Consider the following 23550-nt stretch of genomic DNA (forward strand, 5'->3'; position numbering starts at 1 on the left):
GAAAAATCTACTTTCAGTTTATATTTTTATATTTTGAGGTCACTTGCCAGTCTGATGATATGTTAAAATTATCCAGAATGAAAAAGGACTGAGTAGTTGTGTGAAAATCTTCTGTGTTCATTCTCAAGTACTTCCCTAAGGAGTTATGCATGTAACTAAAATTCTAGGTGACTTCAGCCAGAAAGGTAGATTTTGCATTTCTCCAATGGTTGCAGAAAAGTAGGTAGAAATACCGTTTCAATCTTGCTATGAATGTCCTTACGGGCATCTCCCTGTGCACATGCACAGAAGCTGCTGCAGGGTACATACCAGAAGAATTGCTGAGTTACAGGGAACGTGAACATTCCACTGGCCAGGCATTATCAAACTGTGTCCAAACACTTGTGTGTACCCACCAAGGAGCATTAGAGTTTCTACTAATCTTTGAGACTTGTGATTATAAGACTTCTTAATGGTAGCCAATTCAGTGGATTTTATGTGGTATATCATTGTCGTCTTTATTTGCATTTCCTTAATTACTAATGAAGTTGAGCAGTGTTTCATCTGTTTACTCACCATTTGCATTTCTGCCTCCTGGGTTTTCATGCAGTTTTTCCACTGGTTGCTTGTCTTCTATTTGTTTTATAGGCAGAATCTGAACACTACTTTGTTTGTCAGTTATATGTGTTGCAAATGCATTCTCCGAGTGTGTAGACTGTTTTTGCACTTTTTTGTTGGTCTGTTGATGAACAGCAGGTCTTAATTTTAACCTAGTCAGTGTATCAGTTTTCCCAATTAGAGCTTTCTGTGTCTTGTTTAAGTACTTCTTTCTTACACAGAGATTTTTTTAAAAAGTCTACTATTTCTAAATGCTTCAAGGTCTTACCTTTATACATTTAAATATTTAATCCTTTGGGAATTAAGTTTCATAAACCTGCTCTTAAGGGCTGATTCACATACAGAAACGATGCTTCCAAATTCTCCTTGGAGAACTTGCCTGGTGCTTGCTATATGGCTCATGAAATCCTCCCCTTCCACATCCTGGAGTCAGTCACTTCCTTGCAGGCTGGGGTCAGCAACCAACGTTGGGGATCCTTGTGGCCACAGTCACTTCAGCCCAACCTGGTAGAGTGAACTAGTTTCTTAGTCCCCAGTCCCAACTGACCTGACACAGACGGTAAACTACTTCTGAACTTAAAAGGAAATTATAATCCTAAACAACCCTCCCCCGAAAAGTGTACTTTTAAGCCTCCACATTATATGACAGCATTTTTAAAAGTCGATGTATACTCCATTTACAGCGTTGTGTTCATTTCTGGTGCATAGATGACAGCATTTTAATAACCATTAAAAGGACTTTCTGTAAAAACAACTCTAGTTACTCCTAAATAAATAAGGTAGCCGAATAACACAAAACAACTGACTAAAGATACGGAATTTAAAAGCAAGGACAGCTACCAGCCAGCTCTGCAGTCAAACCCACACCTCAACAGCAGGACCCTGACTCAGGAGGGATACAGGCAGCCAGCGCTGACACGATGCCGTTTCCAGCAGGGTGAGCACTTCAGACAGCGGTCAGGAGGAAAGCTGGGCACTCTGCACTAAGCTCCAAATCACAGGCTCACCCTCGCTGGTTCAGATCTCCTTCCAAGATGCTAAAATACTGAAAATCCCATAAGCCTGGATTTCCAAACAAAAACAACGTTATGGCTGATTTTGCTCTGCTGGTATCTGAGAATATGTTTGTCTTTATGACTGGAATCACGTGAGGGAGTTGTCTGTTGCCACCATTGACAGAGTAACTTGGGCACCTTGATAACTTTGCTGTTTATTTGATTAAATACCTGTCAGTTTCTCTATCTGGGGAGTGAATCCCTCAGACGTGTGACTTCCTTGTTCTCTCTGCAAGGACTTTCCCTTTCAGAATCTTTTTGGTTAGATACTTCGTCTGCATATTGGTCCTCTTTCTTGCTTGGCAGTTCACGCTTCCCAGGTGATGGTGTTTCTTTGTTCACAATTCACCCACACATCTCACTTTGTGACTGGGAGCGTTTTCACTGACCTTTTCCACAGATTCATCCAGGATACTGTTCAGACAGGCTCCTGGTTTCCTCCCAAAACAGCAATTCAAGGACACATCCTCTCGGAAACATACAAGAGGAAATGCAATCACACTTTTAGTGGTACCTCCTGGGTTTGTTCCATCTCCATCCTAAGTAAAACCTAACACCTAGAATTAATGACTTATTTTAGCAATTTTTATCCTCAGGCTTCCTTATCAAAAAGTGGGGGGAAAGCCACTTATTAGTTTTCTCAACCTTATAAACCTCTTGAAGTAACAGAAGCATCTATGAGCCAACAATTTTCTCCCATTTGTTTCTTATTTTGGACAGAGGTCACATATCTTCTTGGGGTGCCTGTAGCCAAACTGCAGTATTTGTAGCTCCCTAAAGACAGATCTCAGGGGTCCCACAGTCTCACCCTCTCCTGGGATCCTAGAGCAGAAGGTTAATGCAAAGGCCCTGAGGCAAACACATTTTTGAATGTGTAGAGATGGAAACCATTGGAAGCATCACAAAATGGAAGGGCTTTCAGGTCAAAACCAGGAAGATGCCAGCCTTCTGAAATTTCAGGTTCATGTGTCCTGGGCTCAGATAACAGCAACTTCATGTCCTCCTCTGAGGCTCACAACCCAGAATCCAAGCTCTAAAGACACAGAGAATGATCCTTGACAACACGCAGACTCTGCACAGACACCCATGCCACTTCCATCTTCCAAAACGGCAGCCAGAGGTGAAGTGGAGCCCTGGGCACGGGCAGCAGAGAGGAAGGAATGTCTCAGTACCCTCTGTCGGACTCCGCTGGGCACACCTGCCTTGACACCACAGATCTCAGGGAAAATGAGCGAGGTGTTGGCGGGGACTGGACCCAGACCCGAGTTCACACAGAACTGCAGCAACCTGCAGCCCCTGCTCAGAAGGGCATGAGCGCTCTGATCCCAGCCACCGGGCTCCAAGGGCCATGCTGATCTGGACCCTCTGCGTCTGAGAGATACTGAGGCCCTGGGGACGAGTGGAGGGCCATCCTGAGTCCCTCTCGCCAAATGCCTGCGGCAGGCGAAGGGGAAGCTGTGTTTACAGGGAGTCCAGTGGGGTCTTCAGGAGAGTCCAGGTAAATGGAAAAGATGAGTTCTTTTCTGAGCTTTTGGTCACATGAAAGTTCTCCACCTCAGGGCCCACGTCCAGCGCTGGACTTTGGAGGCTAACTCTGAAGAGGTTCACTGAATGTCCCAGTGCCAGGTTTTCCCAGATTTACTTATTCCAGGAAAACTGAAAGCACTCTGGGCAGATGAAAAGCCCTTTGTCAATCTGCACCACCAAAGAGTCCAAGCACCTGCAGCAGAAGCTCAGTCTGTACCTCAAAGGTGACCCCACAAAAGGGGCAGGTCAACGCTTTCCATCTCTGAAAACCCCAGCTACATCTGAAAGGGTCTGAACTGGATGGTACTCTTTTCCTGGAACCAGTAATATCACATTCATCCCACCCATTGTCTCCTTTGGACAGAAATCAATGAAAACAGGAGAACAGAGAACCCCTACACTTCATGCTTCTACAACAGTAATGAATAACCTGGCAAAAATTGTCACAACGAACTTTTTCTGAACTCTAGAATTTAATTAAAAAAAATTTTGGTGTAGCCATTATGGAAGACAGTGTGGAGATTCCTCAAAAAATTGAAAACATGCTTACCATATGATCCAGTCATCCCACTCCTGGGAATATATCTGGGGGAAACTCTAATTCAAAAAGATACATGCATCCCAATGTTCATAGCAGCACTATTTACAATAATCAAGATATGGAAGCAACCTAAGTGTCTATTCACAGATGGACAGTTAAAGAAGATATGGTATATATATATACAATGGAATACTACTCAGCCATGAAAAAAAGAATGAAATAATGTCATTGGTAGCAACATAGATGGACCTGGAGATCATCACACTAAATGAAGAAAGCCAGAAAGAGAAAGAAAAATTCCATAAGGTATCACTTATATGTGGAATCTTAAAAAAAAGGACACAAATGAACTTATTTACAAAACAGAGACAGAGTCACAGACATAGAAAACAAACTTGTGGTTACTGGAGGGAAAGGGGATGGGAAGGGATAAATTGGGAGTTCAGGAATGACAGATACACACTGCTGTATATAAAATAAATAAACAACAAGGCCCTACTGTACAGCACAGGGAACTATATTCAACAGTTTGTAATGGCCTATATTGAAAAAGAATATACATATATGTATAAATTAATCACTATGTTGTACACCAGAAAGTAATGCAACATTGTAAATCGACTGTACCCCAATTAAAAAAAATAAAGAATAAACAAACAAAACTTATAACAGGGGATAAGCTTAACAAAGAAAAGAAAGCTGAATCTTGGTAAGAGATCTCCATGAGATTTTAACATACCTTGTTACTACAACCCCCGGCTGCCCAACACAGCTACAGACTTGAGGACAGAAGCCCATGTTCCTGGTGCAGGTTACTGGTCCCAGAGAGACCAATGCTGGCCTTACTCTCTAAGAATCGTGCTTCTGTGTTTTGGCCTGTATGGCAGTGCCCTGAGGGATTCGTTTAAGGGCTTGCCCAGAGCTTCCCCCTGGGTGAGGCAGCTTCCTGGGTAACATTTGCCAAAAACATTTCAAGGCAAACGTATCAGCTGCCGCCACCTGCAGCAGAGGATAACAATTAGGCCAAGCAACAGGAAAACCAAAAACCCTAGTAAGAAAGAGGCGTGAGAAGGGCATTGTTCAGGGAATGCAGGCTCTGAAAAGCTTCCACGTGCAGAAGGCCTCATGCATGCGTGGTCTGCACGTGGGCTCAGAAGAGGCCGGCGAAGGCACGAAGCTCTCCTTAGGGGCTGCCCGCAGGCCCCACACAGGCAGGAAGTGCAGGCTTGGCCAACCACCGAGGGAGCACCAACGTGCGCCAGTCTGAAAAGGCTGAAAAAAAGCTTTAGCGGGATGTTTTTGTTTTTGGCCCCAGGCACTTAAAGAAAATTCTGCAAAACCACTCGCTGACCACTAGGCTGATGGAACAGGGACTTCAGGGCTCACACGGTTGTCTCCACAGGGGAGGCTGGGTGAAGGGCATGCGGGATCTCTTTATACTATTTTTGCAGCTTCGGAGGAATCTATAATTATCTCAAAATAAAACGTCAAAAATACATTAAAATTTTAAAATCAAGTGAGCTGAGTTTCACAGAGGAAGGCCCCCAAACCTTGTGGGGCTGGAGCATCTTTCCAGAACCACCACCGGAGGACGAATGCCTCCGTGAAGGAAGAGCATTTAGAGGAAGGACACACACAAGACTCAGCTCCGCCGCAAAATGGTACCGGGTCCATTACTTTCCGGTGTACAACGAGCTGCTCTTACAGCTAGTGTGCACAGAAATGGTGCCGCTCCTCACACAAAATTGTAGTGGCAGGAGGAACCTTAGCGAGACAGACTCCTGAAGTTCCACCTAGAAAGTCTGGAGAACAAGAGAGAAAAGAGAATTAGCCTGTGGTCATCCCACAAGACGGCAAACTCCAAAGACAGTCTCCAGACCCCTCAGCCAAGGTCTTTCCCACCACACCATGCGGAGCTCAGTGGTGAGATCCTTAAACTCTTCAGATGGGGAACAGACACGATTCTTTGATCACTAAAATAAAGAGCCACCCACTCAAGATTCTAGAATAGGAAATATTTTTCCCCTTTGAAATGTGAAAAAGATAGGTGCTGCTGAAAATTCTATAATACCTCTTCTTCTAAGCTTTTCATAAAAATTAATTAAAATATTGGAGGGGAAAAAAGACAAGGCTGAAATCCATTATCCTGCTGGCATTCTGTCTCCATGGTTACCTCAGTATTACATCTCCACAGCTGCTTGGGGCAGAGGCCTCCCTGGATGAGAGCCAGTGTTTGTTGTAAGCAGCTTTATTGAGATATAATCTACATATCTTAAAATTAACCCATTTCAATGGTTTTTTACTATATTCAGAGTTGTGCAGTCATTACTACAGTCTAACGCTAGACCATTTCCGTCATCCCAAAATAAACCCCGTGCCCTGCAGCTGTCAACTCCCTTTCCCCTCTCGCCTCAGCTTCAGGCCACCACTAACTCTGCAGGTTCCTGTCTCCGTGGGTTCGCCTATTCTGAATATTTCATATAAAGAGAATCATATAACGTGCGTTCTTTTCTGTCTTGCTTCTTTTATTGAGCACAATGTTTCTGAGGTTCATTCAATTGTCAATGTACCAGTGCTTCATTCCTTTTTATTGTCAAATAGTATTCTTTTCTATGGATATGCTACATTTTCTTTATCCAGTGGATGGACATTTGAATTGTTTCAACTTTGTGACTACTGGTGCTCTGAATACCCAATGTGAAAAATCTTTGTGTCAATATGTGTTTTTGTTTCTCTTTGGTAGATACCCACGGGTGGAACTGTTAGGCCACCTGGTAATTCTAAAGTTGACCTTCTGAGAACTGCCAAATTATTTTCCAAAGTGGCTTCACTATTTTACATTCTCATCAGTAATGCATTTTCTCCACATTTCCCCACATCTTTGCCAACATTTGCTAATATCTTTTTTATTATAGCCACTATAGTAAGTGTACAGTAGTAACCAACTGCAGTTTTGATTTGCACTTCCTTAGTTACTAGTAATACTGAGCATCTTTTCGTGTACTTATTGGCCATCTGTATATCTTCTTTTTAGAAATGTCCATTCAAACCCTCAGCCCATTTGAAATAAATTGGGTCTTTTTATTACTGAGTTGTTAGAGTTTCATACTCTAGATATAAGTCCCTTACTGAATATTTGATTTGCAAATATTCCTTCCATTCTGCGGGTTTTTTCACTTTCTGGAAAGTGTTCTTTGAATGCAAAAGTTTTAATTTTGAAAAGTCCAATTCGTTAGATTTTCTCTTACTCTGTGCTTTGAGTGTTATTCCTATGAAATCATTGCCAAAACCCAAGGTCACAAAGACCTTGTTTTGTTCTAAAATTTACAGTTCTAGCTCTTACATTTAGGTCTATGATCCATTTTGAGTTAACTTGTATGTATGGTGCGAGATTGATATCAAAATTCTTTTTTTTCCCTGCATATGTGGATTTTCCACTGTCCCAGGACCATTTTTGAAGCCCTCTTCTTCCCCAATGGGCTTTCTTGGCACTTTTGCCAAAAATCTATTGACCGTAAATGTAAGGGTTTTTTTTTGTGGGCTTCTTAGTTCTATTCCATTGATCTATATTTTATCCTTTTGCCAGTACCACACTGTCTTGATTACTGTAGCTTTGCATTAAGTTTTGAAATGGGGAAGAGTAGGTTGTCAAACTTCATTCTTTTTCAAGATTGTTGTGTCTATTTTGGGTCCTTTACATTTCCATGAGAATTTTAGCTTACCAATTTCTACCAAAAAAAAAAAAAGCCAGCAGAGATTTTAATAGGGTTTGTACTGTATATGCAGATCAACTTTTCTTTTTGCCTTTTTAACAATATTGTCTTTCTTAGTCTATGAACATAGAATGTTTTCCCATATATTTAAGTCTTCATTAATATTATTCAACAATATTTTATAATTTTAAGGGTAGAATTCTTGTGCTTTTGCTAGATTTATTCCAAAGTACATTAACTAGACTGATCGTGGTGATCATTCTGCAATATATACAAACATCAAATCATTATGTTGTACACCTGAAAGTAATACATTATTATATGTCAATTATATCTTGATTTTTTAAATAAAGAATTTATACCTTAAATTTTCCTGTAAATACTGCTTTCATTGCATCCCATAAACTTTGGCATATTTCATTTTCATTCATCTCAAAGTATTTTCTAATTTCTATTATGATTTCTTCTTTAATCCAATGTAACTTATAGTGTGTCATTTAATTTTCACACATTTGTGATTTCCAAACTTTTCCTTATGTTTCCATTGTGGTTTGAGAACATACTTTGTATGGTTTCAATTATCTTGAATTTTTTGAGGCTTGTTTTACGGCCTTGTATAAGGTCGACCCTGGAGAATGTTCTCCATGCACTTGAGAAGATGTCTATTCTGCTAATGTTGTTTGAATGCTCTCTAGATGTCGGTTAGCTCTCTTTGGTTGATAGTATTGTTCAAGTGTCCTATATTCTTGCCAAATTTCTGTCTGGTTGTTCTATCCATTATTGAGATGAGGTATTGAAGTCTCTACCTATTATTTTTGAATCTTATATTTCTCCCCTCAGTTATCTTCTGTTTAATCTTAACACTAAGCTCAGAGTGATCTTTTACAAAAATAAATCAGATTATGTCACTCCCCTTCAAAGTTCTTTCATGCCTCCCCACGTGCCTCACTCAGAGTTCAAACCCAAGCACCCCCATCACCTTTCAGTGAATTCCACTCTATCTCCTCCTCCTCTCTGGTCCAGCGGACGGCCAGTGCCCCAACCCCAGCGTTGCTCACACATCTCAGACACTCTGTCTACAGGATCTTTGCACTTGCTGCTCTCTTTGCTTGAAAAGCTCTTATCTGTCCTTGAAAGGACATCTGCATGACTGACTTCCTCACTTTCTTCAGATTTTTGCTTTTTCTCAATGAGGTCTTCTCTCTTTAAAACAGTGATGTCTCATCACTTCCCCTTTTGTGTGATTTTCTCCTCCAGAGCACTTGTCTCCATCTGTCATAATGTATATGTTGTAACATTGTAATGTAAATAATGTATTTTTTCTTATCTGTCTTTCACCACTAGAATGCAAACTTCAAGAGCACAGGGATCTTTGTTCTGTTTCATTCCCCCTGTATCTCCAGTATTAGGTCAGTGCCTGTCACCTTGTAGATGCTCCGTGAACATATGCTAGTGAACGAATGAACGCCCTGAGCACTGCTGAGGAAACCGGTCAGCTGGGTAGCAGACTAAGTTGGATTTCCTGTCAATTTTAAGGAGACCCTAAATCCCAATTCATACTGTTACTACAATACTCTGCAACTGTGAATGACCACTTTCTTAAAATTCCATTAATACTATTAAAATTATCCGCATTAGCACTGATCCGACTGAGCCATTCTGTTGCTCCCTTCCATTTCCATCTTTTCCATCTCTGTTTCCAAATATTTTTTGAATGTTCACTATACGCTAAGTGCTGGATATAAAGTACTACACCCACAGTGATAAAGTCCTTCTCTTTATGAAGATTACATTACAATTTTCTGAAATCCATTGTGCCAAAGAAATCAGACCACTATTCCAAGAAGTTCCCTATCTAGTTTACTCTTCAAGTATCTTCTCCTAGATCAATTAAAATCAAATAGAATTCTAGCAAATTGTTTAAACTGAACCTCACCAATTTCATGCACATAAATCAGTTTTTGAATACTACAGAAACCAAGTTTTAAGCATCACGGATTCTTGAAAACTAGTTTGAAGAAAATAGTTTGCAGTGGAATTGCATTTACAAAATTCAAAAGATTTGTGAAAATTAGCAGCATTAAACTAACGTCTGACCAAAGTTGTTCACACATTTTTATGCTTCAGCTACCAATCCCTGTGCTAAAACTTTTAAAAACCATTTTATATCAATTATTTTGCAGAAGTATTTTGATGTCATTGTGGTTCATTATAATGCTTAGAGTTACTGTCAGTTTTCCAAAAAAGTCTATTTTGAAAATTCCTGGCATATATGAGACTGTAGCCAGAGTAATTTTTCTAATGGCTAAAAAGGTTTTAGTCTTCTGTCAGCAAGTACTGAAGTCAAAATATTTCAACCACAAATTCTTCTTTATTCCGTAAGAGTACAGCCAAGTACCTGAATGGCAGCAGAGAGGCAGAGACAGAATGCTGTGCCAGTCGGCAGAAAATGCTCAACCTATTCATAGGACAGAAGCCGAATTGCACACCTATTTCATTCGACAACCAGAAAGCCTTTTTTTGAAAAAACTTCAGTGGGTTTCTTTTTAAAGTGTCCCCAAAAGAAATTTTAAGAAGCATAAACCAAGGGCTAGATCCATATCTATTTGATTTTCCCACAAAATTTGACCTGTTACACTAATAAGCAGTTTCACTAGAAATCTAAGGACATGACAGAATAACAATGAAGCAAAATTAGCCTAATTACAGAGTAAGTTAAAAACCTAAGAACGTCAGTTCAAGGCAATCTAGCAAAGTTGTGCAGTGACTTGTCCAGAATTCACAAAGCAAAATGGAAATAATCCCATGTGTCCAAGTTCCTGAATAACTTTGCAGAAGCAAGCTCACTATGGGGCTCACCCAATAGGAAAATATGTAGTCAAAGTTTTCTACAAATGGAGATTACTTCAGGAAACTCGCACTGATATCCCTGCCTGTCCTACATACAGTAGCAACAGAGGCAGAGGACCAGGACAGTGCTCTGAAACATTCTGACCTCGGTACACCTTTACCTCTTAAAAGACCATTGAGGACCAGTAAGAACTTCTGTTTCTGTGGGTTTTATCTGTCAATATTTACCATATTAGAAATTAAAATGAGTAATGTTTAGAAATATTCATTAACTTACATAAAATAATAAAAATCCCACTACATGTTAACATAAATAACATTTTATTTATTTAAGTTCTCTTACTTTTTCTCTTGGTGAGTTTACTTAAAGGCCTGTCAAATCTGTTTATCTTTTCAAAGAGCCAGCTCTTACTATCATTAATCTTTTCTATTGCCTCTATTTATTTCTGCTCTAATCTTTGTTTTTTCCTCCCTTTGACTAATTTCACCCTTCGTTTCTTCTCTCTCTAGTTCCCTGAAGTGTAAAGTTACACTGCTCATTTGAGACTTCTCTTGTTTCTTGAGGTAGGTAACAGCTTGTGCTGTATCCCGTGAAATTTGGTATATTCCCAAGTTCATTTGTTTCAATGTATTTTTTTTTTATTTCTCTCTTGATATCTTTTTGACCTATTGGTTGTTCAGTAGCATGTTGTTTAATCACCACATATCTGTGAATTTTCGAGTTTTCTTTGTGTAACTGGCTTCTAGTCTCACATAACTGTGGTTAAAAAAGATGCTTGATATGATTTCAATCCTCTTAAATTTATTAAGACTTGTTTTGTGGCCTAAAACAAGACCCACCCTGGTGAATGAATGTGCCATAGAGAAGAATGTGTATGCATTCTATCACTTGAAAAAAAAAAAGAGTATGGCATTGGCATAACAGACACACAGATCAGAGGACCAGAATACAGAACCATACGTAAATCCATTCCTATATGGTCAATTAATTTATGATAACGGAGCCAAGAATATACAATGGGAAAAGGACAGTCTCTTCAATAAATGGTGTGGGGAAAACTGGATAGCCACAAGCAAAAGAATAAAACTGAACCACTGCCTTACACCATACACAAAAATTAGCTCAAAATGGATTAAAGACAAATGTAAGAACTGAAACCATCAAACTCCTAGAAGAAAACATAGGTGGTGAGCTCCTTGACATAGGTCTTGGCAATGATTTTTTAAAATTTGACACCAAAAGTAAAAACCACCAAAGCAAAAATAAACAAGTGGGGTTACACCAAAGTAAAAAGCTTCTGTACAGCAAAAAAGGAAACCGTCAACAAAATTAAAAGGCAATCTACTGAATGAGAAAACATATTTGCAAATCATATATCTCATAGGAGACTAATATCCAAAATTCATAGATAACTGATACAACTCAATGGCTAAAAAAAAAAAACACAAAAATCTTATTAAAAACTGGGCAGAGGAACTGAATAGACATGTTTTCCCAAGAAGACATACAGATGGCCAACAGGTATGTGAAACAATGCTCAACATCACTAATCATCAGGAAAATGCAAATCAAAACCACAGTCTGAGGACGTGGCCTCATACCTGTTAGAACAGCTATTATCAAAAAGGCAACAAATGACATGTTGGCGAGGGTGTGCAGAAGAGAGAACGCTTATGCATCGTTAGTGAGAATGTAAACAGCTGCAGTCACTGTGGAAAACAGTATGGAGGTTACTCAAAAAATTAAAAATAGAACTATCATATGATCCAGCTAGTCCACTTCCAGGTATTTATCCAAGGAAGACAAAAGCACTAGCTTGAAAAGATATACACCTCCATATTCACTCCAGCACTGCTTACAACAGCCAAGATACAGAAACATCCTGTGTCTACTGACGGATGAACAGCTAAAGAAATTGTGATATACATATATGTGACATATACATATATATATGTTGGGATATTACTCAGCCATAAAAAAGAAAGAGATCTTACCATTTGTGACAACCTGGATGGAACTTGAGGGCATTATGTTAAGTGAAATTAAGTCAGAGAAAGACAAATACTATATCATCTCTCTCATATGTAGAACCTGAAAAAAAAAAAGACAAGGTCTTAGATACAGAGAACAGATTGGTGGTTGCCAGAGGCACGGGGTGAAAGGTGGGAGAAACGGGTGAAGGGGTCCAAATGTAAAGTTCTTTAAATTAATAAATAATAAGTAAAAAAATTTTAAGGACAACTTAATCCATTGTGTCTAATTCATTTATACTTAACTCATCAAAATGTATTTTGTAAGACCCATTTATCATCCAAGAAATCTTTTGAGTCTTTTTAAGACAAGTCTTTTGTCTTTGAATCAGTGAATTCCAATTTTCCATATGAATGAAGCACGGACCTTGAAAGACTGAAGATTAACTGATTTTCAGCTTAGATTCTTGAAATATTTTGTTTTACTTTTTTTTTTTTAATGAATGTACTGGGGATTGAACCCAGGACCTCATGCATGCTAAGAATGTGCTCTACCACTGAGATATTTCCCTCCCTCAAATCCCTGAAATTTTAAGTGAAATCAAAATTTGATATTCTGTTTTCTGCTTGAGCACTGGTCATTTAAAAAAAAAAAAGAAATTTCTTAACTCAGATCCAGGTAGCCATAATCAACCAATTAGAGGGCTAAAAACAGATGTGAAATGTGTCTATCAGGCCTCATCAAAATTATTATAAAGCAAGTGTGTGGGATCAGAGGGTGAATTCCTTCCTTCCTTCTTCACAAACACAAAAAGTAAGTCTGTCAGCAGGCGATGAGGATAGCTCCCAGTGTTGGTGCTACCTAGAAGGACTGATGTGATCATTATGGGGGTTAAGGTTCAAATTGAATGTGTAATTACATGGTCACAAGCCTGTTTATGCCTGTTTTCATGTAAAGAATCAAATTCTGGAAGGGTGCAATCTTAGTCTTACTTGATTTAAAAAAAAAAAGATTTTTATCTTGTTCATTTTTTTCTGTTTCTCAAAATCTCAAAAGAAAATTTTAAGGGAAAAAAGATGATTTTGCATAATTATTTTTCACCAAATGTATTTCAATTATTCATAGTATTTCTGCCTCATTACTTTAGCTGTCATTACAGGGACATCTTCCTGGAGACAAGAATTTTCATGACATACTTCTTACACTAGGAACTCCTCAGCAGTTCTTCCTTGAAATTGTGCCCCTGCCAATCCACCAAGACAAAGGGCAAATCCAACAGAGTTGAGTGATATTGACTAGAGTTCCCAATTAGTCTCACATGTAAAGAGGGTAGATCCACATTTTCTACTTAGAAACTTTGTCCTGCATGAGTTAAAATGCCTATGTCTTCTGAAAACCACAATAAAGCAAAATATTTTGTTGATATCCTTCCACAGGGAAAAGTACAAAAATGGAAAGAGATGTGAATTTAGCTTAATTTAGCTATGGGTTTTGCTGAGGATTTTACTCAAGCCTGGTACAAAATCATGAATTTGCTTCATTTTAGTAAGTCACATTCCTGTGCATTTGTTGACCTTATTTTCCAGAGCTTTTGAATGGCTTTCATTTCTCTGAGTGTTTAAAGCTATTATCCATTTGTACACCTTTACATAAGCAAAAATACTTTCTGCCTGAAATACCCTCACTCCCTGTTCTCTGGTCAGTGTTGCTCTTTCAACAAACTCAACCTCCACTGTGAAGCTTTCTTCTTCATTTGGGGGACCCATGCCCTTCTTCTAATCTAGGGGTGGTGGCATCAACTGTGGAACCCCACACCACTCATACGCAGTGCCCGTTACTACCGCACTCAGAACTCTGTATCCCCTTTCTCCTCCACCAAACTCTTTGTGGAGTCCTTGAGGGCAAGGATCATGTTTTATTCATTTTTATAGTCTCATCACTCAGTACAGTACCTGATTTAATCTAGATGCTTATAAATATTGAATGAATTTTGACTTTTCCTATTTCCTACATTGAACTTACTTCACATTTCTTTTTAAGTTTCAATGCCTTTCTTACTCATTTTGCATTAATGATCTCAAACTGGAGATAAATTGACCATCACTTAGGAAACCACTTTGGTTTTCAGATCTGTATGATGGAGCTAATGACACAAACCTATTTAAAAAGACTGCAGGAAAAATAAACGCCTTACTCTCTTCAGAGGAAAATGCTAAACAAAATAGGGGTTCACTTTGGAAAACCATTTGGCAATTTTCTATGAAGTTACATACCTAGTGGTCAAGCAATGCTAATTCTAGTTATTTATTCCAAAGAAATGAAAACATATTCACAAAAATATTTATGGTAGCTTTATTAACAAACCCCAAATTTCCATCAAGAAGAGAATGTATAAATAAATTGTGGTATATTCATATGGTGGAATACTACTTCACAATAAAAAATAAATTGAACTATTGGTACAAGCAATAACATGATTGAATCTCAAAAACATTAAGCTGAACAAAAAGAGCCAGACAAAAAAAAGAGTACACACTGTATAGTACCATCGACATGAAATTTAAGAATAGGCAAAATGAATCTATGGTTATAGAAACCGGAATATTGGATGGTGCTAGTGAGGGAGGGGATTAGCTGGGAAGAAGCGTCAGGAATTACCGACAGGGATGGCAATGTTCTATATCTTGACTGGGGATACTGGTTACAAGGGTATATAAGTCAAAATCACCCAAATGTACACTTAGAATCTGTGCATTTTAGTATATATATATTTTTAAAACCTGCGTATACACACACACATACACAAATATATGTGTACAAAGTCTAAAATAGTAGGCCACAGCAAGAACACATTTAATTTTGGAATTCATTTTGGTATACTATTATTTTAACATTCTCTAATTATGTTTTTCTTAGGATACCAGTAATATCACTTTAGTTATAGTTACAATTAGCCCGAATCAACTGATGAGTGAGATAAATAATAGACTATGCTAAGAAACAGAAAAATTGACTTAAAATTTTGCTATGACAAATAAGGGCATTTTCTAAAGTTAACTAAAATAGAAGTAACTGTAAACACCTTGGTCACAGAGATTTGGATTTGCTCTATAACGAAGAGATCTTATTACATTTCTAGCTATTTAGATAAATAAAGCAATGTATATATTTAGGAAGCAAGAAGGTAACGAATATGCCACTTGAAAGGCAAAGCGAACGGCTGGGGTTGGGGGGAAGCCCCCGAAGCTGGAAAGGGCTTGCCCAGGTCATGGAACTAAAGAGGGCAGTGGGAGCCACAAGGAACTGAGGGAGGAGCCAAGGGAAACTGAAAAGAAAAGCAAAAACAGGTTTATTCAGACCCTCATAAGGGTCTTATCCTAACAGCAATAGAAAATCTTTGGAGGGCTTTAAGCAAGGGAGTGATATAACTAGGTTTACGTTTTTAAAACATCACTCTGGCTATGATGTAGAAAATGAACAGAACTGAGGCAAGAGAGAAAAAAAGTGACCTTAATGAAGCCATTCCTTCAGGTGAGAGACTCCAGTGGTGGTGGCCAGAGATGGAAGAAGCAAAAAAAAAAAAAAAAATTTTGCAAGTGGAACTGGGACAAAATGTGCTGATAGATTAGACATGAAAAGGGTAAGGGAAAACTTTAAGATGGAACTAAGGTTTCTAGCTTACACCATTTATTGACATACTGGAAATACTGGATCAAAAGTCTTATTTTGGACATGTTAACTTTGAGATGCTAAAGGGTATCCCAGAACAGATGGCAGGTTAAATAGAGGTTCTGAGGAGAGGCCTGAATTAAAGAAATAATTCTGGTAGTAGAAGTAGCAGAGATGAAATGTAAAATGATGGTGTAGGTGGAATTACCTAGAAAGAGTGTACCAACAGAAGAGTGGGGGAGCAGTTCCAAGTCCCGAGAAAGCCTGTTATTTAGAGGACAGGGAGAGGGGAAAACAGCAACACAGGCCGTGGAGTGGTCAGAAAGGGCAGGACTTCAAGGAGGAAGAGTGGACGACAGGGTTCAAAGCGTCTGAGAGATGACAGACAAGAACAGGGGATGTCTTTTGGTTTTGGCAACACAGAAGCAGTGGATGCCCTGGATAAGACAAGTTTTAGTGGCACGACTGGGGCAGAGGTTAGATGAAATGAAAACAGGACGGGAGATTAGGAAGAGAAGGCAGTGCTTGCTCATTATTAGGTTAAGCCACAACACTGCTGAAATCTGATAGCTTCTAATGTACAAAAACAGTAAGTTCATAGGATTGTTTGGATTCTTTTTTTTTTTAAGTTTGATGGAAGAAAACATGGAGCAGTAAATGGAAGGGAAGATGAGGTCAAGTAGGGCTGGAAAGGAGAAGGCTGTGGGTTTTGGGTGGAACGACCAGAGCACATTTGTACCCAGATAACAATGAGGCTGGCATCAGTCGAAAGAAAGGTGGAAAATAAATAAATAATAAAAAAACAAACCTAATTACCTACCCCCCTCAAAAAATACATTATGACATCACTTATATGTGGAATCTAAAAAAAAAAAAAGACACAAATGAACTTATTTACAAAACAGAGACAGACTCACACACATAGAAAACAAACTTATGGTTACCAAGGGGGAAAGAGGGTGGGAAGGGATAAATCAGGAGTTCAAGATTTGCAGATACTAACTACTACACATAATATAGATAAACAAGTTTCTACCATACAAAAGTGAACTACATTCAATATTTTGTAGTAAACTACAATGAAAAAGAATATGGAAAGGAATATATGTATGTATAAGAATAGGAAAAAAAAGAAGAGGAGAATTGATGAGATTAAAAAAGGTGAAGAGAAGGGATAGTAGATTTGAGAACCTAAGACAAAATATAAAATAGTCTTCACAGAGCAGGTAAGCAACTACCTCTGGAAATGCCGAGGCAATGCTAAGTACTGCTAAGTACCCACTTGAGAACGGTTGATCGTGAATTGACCACGGGGGCCGCAAACTCAGTTGCCTTTAGGGGCAGGGCAGGTCCACATCTGAGGCAGGCTGAGTGGACACAAAACTCAAGCACACACGCCCCATTTAAAGCAGGTAACTACTGGATTCTGCCACCAAGATTGTCAGCTTTACGTTGACAAATCTCCTGATTTTTCAAGAGAAGCCAGGCAGGCTGAGTGGACACAAAACTCAAGCACACACGCCCCATTTAAAGCAGGTAACTACTGGATTCTGCCACCAAGATTGTCAGCTTTACGTTGACAAATCTCCTGATTTTTCAAGAGAAGCCAGAAATCTTGAATTTATGTAACATATTTTAAATTTAAAAACACTCTGTGTTAAAAAAAAAACACTGTGTTGAAGAAAACAGGTTTGTGTGTGAAAAATATAGCCCAGGAATAACTACAATGACACGAGTTGGCCTGTTGGCAGGATTTTCTTCCATGATGCTCAGCTGTGGAAATGCTGTCAGGGCTGCATTTATCCAAGGTTGGACATTAGCAAGGAGAACAATATGAAAGACAGAATGACTTGAGGGAGTTGAAAGGGAGCAGTCATAATGGTGAACTACTAAAAATTAAGCTGGATAAACAATGTAGTTGCCAAAAGGAGGCATTAAAAGAATTGATGAAGGCAATCCTTATTCCTTCTCAAGTTCTTGAGCAAGTGAGTTTAAGGGCTAGAGACTATAGTCACCAAATATATAAATTCAAAATTTTTGAACCTATGCAAGTTTTAGAAATTACAAGTCCCAGGTGCAACAGGGGAGTGAGTCAAAAAAAAAAAAAACAACACAATTTTTGAAATCACTGGGATAACATTCCTTAAATTCAAATAGGTTAAGATTTTTGTTGCTTAGTTAATTGTTAGAAAACACACTATAAAAATAATCCATACAATCATGAGAAAGATATCAGACAAATTCCAATATTGGCGCAACCTACAAAATACCTGACCAGGACTCCTCAAAACTGTCAAGGTCACTAAAAATAAGGAAAGCCTGAGAAACCACCACAGCATAAGGAGACATGATAACTACCTGAATTGTGGCATCCTGGATGGGATCCTGGAACAGAAAAAGGATTCTAGATAAAATACAAGGAAATCTGAATAACTATGGACTTTCATTAACAATAATGTACGACATTGGTTCACTAATTGTAACAAGTGTACCACACTAACAAGAGAAACTGTGTGTCAAGCATATAGGAATTCTCTGTACCATTAAAAAACTTTTTTTAAGTAAATTTAAAACTACCTTAAAAATCTCCATTAACAAAATACTAAAAAGTACAGTAACAAACAACAGCCTCCCATGTATTCAATACCCAGTTTAAAAATAGCCAAGACAGTTAAAATCTCCTTTATATCCCTTTCTTTATAGTCCCCTCCCTACCAGATAGGACTATTGTTTGATTTTCATTCTCTTGCTAATTCTTGACTACTTCACTACGTATGCATATATTCCTAAGCAATATATAGTATTGTTTTGAATGTTTAAACTTCTATGTATATAAATTGTCCAACTGTGTGTATTATACATCTCCCTCTTTTTGCTTCATCACATTTCTGGGCTGTCTTGACTTCCTGGCATATATTCCATCCTTTCATGTGTTCATGCTTTTATTGTAAGACACTTACAATTTTTTATTTCTACGCATCTGCTGTTGTACAGACCTTTGCCTACATATCAGAGTTCCTGTAAGACACAAAGAGGGAACGCTGGAATTTGGTATTTCGATATTTTCGGTTTCACTCGGTTTCTCCAAATTGCTTTCCAAAGCAGCTGTAACGCGCACCTACCAGCAGCTGCGTAGTATGTCTTGACGCACTGGGGGGAAAAAAAACTTTTGAAAGACATACAAGCTGGATAACACGCTTTCTTCACCACAGTTTTACTTTTGTCCCCACGTAACCACCTCTACAGACGGCCGTCAGGAGCCGACGAAAAGCTCAGACGGCGGGTGAGACGCCGCGCCCCGGAGCCCGGGGACGCAGGCACACACCCACTTCCGGCGCGGCGTCTGACGCAGGGCGGACGTCGGCACGCTCGGGACGTCGGTTCCTTGGGTCGCCCTTGAAGGCCCCTTTCCGGGCTGTCTGGCAAGGTCCAAGTGTCAGCTTGTGTCGGTCTACTGCCTCGTTTTCGCAAGAAAGGAAAATATTCTCACAGGAACGAGATCCCCCTCGTTCTCAGGGACGACGCTCTTCCCCAGAAGAGTGGCTGTCGGCCAGAGTTTCTTCAGGCAGTGCCGCGGGCAGCCCTCGGGCCCTTGTAAGGCGCGCGCCACAGCCCCGCCTCCTTCCTTTCGGCCGGAACCGCCATCTTCCAGGTAGGCCTTTCGCGTGGCTCCCGGCGCCCCTCGTTCCCCACGCGTGAGTACCAACCCTGTGGCTGCTGAAGTGGGGCATTAGAGCCCTAGGGAGACTGTCTAACCTGTTGGGGCCCGCTGGCCTGGGTGGTGGAGCTGTGTCCGTCCAGACCGGGCGCGGCGGACGCGGGGCCAGACCTGGGCCTGCGCCCGGGGGCCGAGGACTCGACTGCGGCCCCACGTGGGGACAGGCTCAGGGAAGAGGAGGCCGACGCACGGGGCTGAGGCCACTCGGGTCAGTCGGGAGAGGAGTTCTTCCTGTGCGGCCACGGTTTCAGCCCCGTTACCCTAGGCCTTCGCGGACAGGCTCTGGGGCCGCGTGGTCTCACGTCTTTCGAACTCCTTCAGTGTGGAGTTTTAACCTGTTTTCTAGAACCAGAACTGTAATGCTTTGGGGTAGGGACTTAGGGGTAATAGAAACAGGTTAAAAAACAGGCGCCCGTTTTAATTTCCCGCGAGGTGTGTGCGTGTGAAAGTCTGGGGTCGTGGTCGGAGAATCGCAGTGGTGCCCAATGAGTCGACCTGGATGAGGAACCTCAGACCACTTGTCACTGATGCACGAAAATGAGTTCTGGTGGTTTTAATTTTGGCCCGGGATCGCAGTTGGGCTAAGGGAAAGAACTTTGTTTGCCACAGGTATTGATTGCTTTGTTAACGCCAGGACACCAAGTGTTGAGCGAAAGGATTCCTGAATATCTGCGTCTGGTTTAGAAGTTTAAGGGGAAAGCTGTTGAATAACCAATTAGATCTTGGTTTTGTGTCTTTTTGTCTAGTTTGTAGCAGCGAGCTACCAGAATTGAGCAAATTGTGGATTGCACCCCGTGGGTCCCATTTGAGGTAGTATTATAAAATCTGAAACACCATTGCTTGGGTTGTTGAGTATTGTTTGTAGAAACGCCTTCGATTGTATGTGTATTGGATCATGATGGATTTCTGACTCGGAAAGTGGGTCCGTTGGAAGGAGCATGGACTCAGGAGTCAAAAATGACTTCCATTACTGATTCTGTCACTTTGTGACTCCGTAAAGTGACTTGGACCTGCAGAACACGTCTCCTTTTTATGAACTTAATGTAAGTTTGTATGAACTTGATGCAGTTAGGAATTAAAACGGTACTTGATAGATACTTAATTGCCTTTTAAAGTGAAGTGTGCATTTGTTGTGAATGGGGAGACTGATTTATGTTAGAACACTGTCAGCAACCTAAAAGGCGTTTTGGTACATTTTTGCCTTGTGATAGGAGTAGTTGCCAGCTGTGGTAGTTCTACCCTTGGATGATTGGAAATAATCAAAACCATTGTTTTGACATTTTGGGGAAAAGTGAGATGTTCAACTCTAAAAGCCTATAGGTGAATTCTTAGATAAAGTTAAGTCCTGCTTACCAGTTAGCACCTTCCATGTGCTAGGAATTGCTCAGTACTTCGTAGCAGCATAATCTCAGTTAATTGTATAAGTATTAATTCCATTTTACATATGAGGATCAGAATTTAAATGTAGGTCTCTTGGCAAGTAAGTGCCAAACCTGTGTCAAAATCAGTTCAGTGATTATAAAGCCTTTTTTTTCTCCCTTTGGCCTTAAGTATGCTTCCTAGTAAACCACTGAGTAATGTATGAAGTAAGTTGGGGATATTTGACAGTTAATAGATGCTGTATAAGAAATTGGTCACAGAAAACTAGGTTGATGAGGAAGGGGGGTTTAATCCATTATGTTAAAATTAAGCAAAATTCCAGTGTTCTTGGCAGTGTAGGCTGGTTCTTCAGATGTATTGTGGTAGCAGTCCTGTTGTGATTCTGTATTCTAATAGGGAAAGTACTGGTTTGGGTTCTAACATCCAGTTCTGCTTCTTAGGCGTTTTAAAGTTGTAGAGCTTAGGCAGTAGTGGTAAAGATCTTACTTGGTAAAATGACAAGTTTTTTTTTTCTCCTTTATAAAGAACTACTGATTGGTGAGCCAGCTTTTTAAGATAGTTCACTAATTCTGATGTTCCTACTGAAATGCGTGCATTTGTAATTACACATTTTTTGGTTAAAGGGCAAGTATCAATTTTGCAGTAATATTTTGACTGTTCTATACTTTTTGGTTTCAGTAATTCGCCAAAATGACCAACACAAAGGGAAAGAGGCGGGGCACCCGCTACATGTTCTCTAGGCCTTTTAGGAAACATGGTGAGTAGATTCACCCCTCTTGGGAGCAAGCATGGCATACATTTGTGTTTTATTAACTTCGTGCTGTGGTTCATATAAGGTGTTTTTAAATGGCATTAATTAACCAGCATCTACCTGGCTTGTAAATAAAAAGCATGAATTTTATATAGTAGTCACTTTAAAACACATAACTGGCAAAAAGTGTGTTTTGAAAGCTGGAAGGATTACAAATTTTTTTAATTGTGGCTTTTTAATGTTGATATTGACTATATTGGGATCTTTTTGTTTTTCAGGAGTTGTTCCTTTGGCCACATACATGCGAATCTATAAGAAAGGTGATATTGTAGACATCAAGGTAAAATATGAGATTGGGGAAATATCCTACAGAATAACATTAGAAGTTAGAAACGTTGGGTTTAATCTAATTCAAATACAAGTGTGTATTGTATCTTTGGCTACTTTTGGCCTTCCTAAATGAGGAAAAATCTATTTCCTGAAGAAGAGCTAATGAAAGTGTAGAAACGCCTGTTTTAATTTTATTTTCGGAAACCAGAGTGCAATTCTTGAGTCTAAGAATTTTCTCATTACTTCTTTTTAACAGTTAGTGGGAAAATGAGAGGGGTAAATCACGAGAGTTTATATTTAAATGTGTCCTGGCAGTCTAGAGCTTAATGATGATTGTCTCTTTTGATGCTTAAAGCAACGTGAAAAAAATATTTCACCGGCTCTGAAAGCTCTTGAGTTGCCATTTAACGAAAAAAATCTTAGAGTATCTTAGTTATTTTGGGTTTAAAAGGAAGGGGAAATTGTTGTCATAACATCTCCTTTCTAAAGTTGGTAGTTTTAGATTTGCAAATGTTAACCACTGTGTATAAAAATAGATCGAAAAAACATTAATTCTATATAGTACAGGGAACTATATTCAGTATCTTGTAATAACCTTTAATGAAAAATGAAAACAAATATATGTATGACTGGGATGTTATGCTGTATACCAGAAATTGACACATTGTAACTGAGATACTTCAATTTAAAAAACAAACATTTATCTCCTTTCTTAACAGGGAACCGGTACTGTTCAAAAAGGAATGCCCCACAAATGTTACCATGGCAAAACTGGAAGAGTCTACAATGTTACCCAGCATGCTGTTGGCATTATTGTAAACAAACAAGTTAAGTAAGTAATGTCATGGTTCTCTGTGGCTGCTTAGTATTCCTTCATACCCCCTTTTCACTTTGCCAATTGGACTTATGTCTTTATTGGTCATTCAAGTGGGGCAAAGGAAACATCCTTTTAAAACTCAAGCAAACTGGGTGTTTGTCTTGTAACCTGTCAGAGGAAACAGTAAACTTACGGGAAAGTCTTACAGGATTTGTTCCTAAACAGTTCTAGTTTTCAGAGTATAAAAAGTTTAATAGGGTGTACATTTTATTAGTCTGGTTTTGGGTAAATTATTTGGTGTTTCAGAGTCTTATCACCTCATCAGAAGAGAGCTTAACCGTGGGGATGTTTGCCTCAAGGCCTCATCCAATGAGATTAATAAATGAAACTGCTGAAACAATTTTCTGAATTTTGGCTATGTTTTGGATGAAGCATTTAGAAGAGTTTCTTCTCTGTCCAGGGGCAAGATTCTTGCCAAGAGAATTAATGTGCGTGTTGAGCATATTAAGCACTCTAAAAGCCGAGATAGCTTCCTGAAACGAGTGAGGGAAAATGATCAGAAAAAGAAGGAAGCCAAAGAGAAAGGTACTTGGGTTCAGCTGAAGCGCCAGGTGAGTACTTGACATGGTT

At 39.4% G+C, this 23550-nt stretch overlaps 1 protein-coding gene, 1 long non-coding RNA gene and 2 other non-coding genes across 7 annotated transcripts in view; 3 read left to right on the forward strand and 1 right to left on the reverse strand.

Moving 5' to 3' along the window:
* LOC140701069 (uncharacterized) lies at positions 1–19350 on the reverse strand. 3 transcript variants are annotated; one of them, XR_012079837.1, is made up of 4 exons: positions 18921–19350; positions 18283–18309; positions 12279–12375; positions 1–5522 (listed from the first exon to the last, which is right to left on the reverse strand). It is a non-coding gene; the product is annotated as an uncharacterized lncRNA (long non-coding RNA). The 3 variants fall into 3 exon arrangements; XR_012079839.1 differs by having other exon boundaries at positions 18283–18328; XR_012079838.1 differs by having other exon boundaries at positions 18885–19350.
* Positions 19323–23550, forward strand: part of RPL21 (ribosomal protein L21) — an 11071-nt gene continuing 6843 nt past the window's right edge. Inside the window, exons 1-5 of one of the 2 annotated variants that reach the window (XM_006208986.4) lie at positions 19323–19576; positions 21701–21779; positions 22052–22113; positions 22823–22935; positions 23381–23531. In XM_006208986.4, coding sequence (XP_006209048.1) covers positions 21713–21779; positions 22052–22113; positions 22823–22935; positions 23381–23531 — 393 coding nt within the window. In that variant the 5' untranslated portion in view covers positions 19323–19576; positions 21701–21712. Of the gene's footprint in view, positions 19620–21700; positions 21780–22051; positions 22114–22822; positions 22936–23380; positions 23532–23550 lie in introns of both variants that reach the window. The other variant, XM_031684662.2, reaches the window with a different exon arrangement.
* LOC116283402 (small nucleolar RNA SNORD102) lies at positions 22424–22494 on the forward strand. Its single transcript, XR_004193001.1, has one exon. It is a non-coding gene; the product is annotated as a small nucleolar RNA SNORD102 (small nucleolar RNA).
* On the forward strand, positions 22980–23106 carry LOC116283406 (small nucleolar RNA SNORA27). The gene has a single exon (XR_004193005.1). It is a non-coding gene; the product is annotated as a small nucleolar RNA SNORA27 (small nucleolar RNA).

Source organism: Vicugna pacos, chromosome 14, assembly GCF_048564905.1.
Source record: "Vicugna pacos chromosome 14, VicPac4, whole genome shotgun sequence".
NCBI classification, from domain to species: Eukaryota; Metazoa; Chordata; class Mammalia; order Artiodactyla; family Camelidae; genus Vicugna; species Vicugna pacos.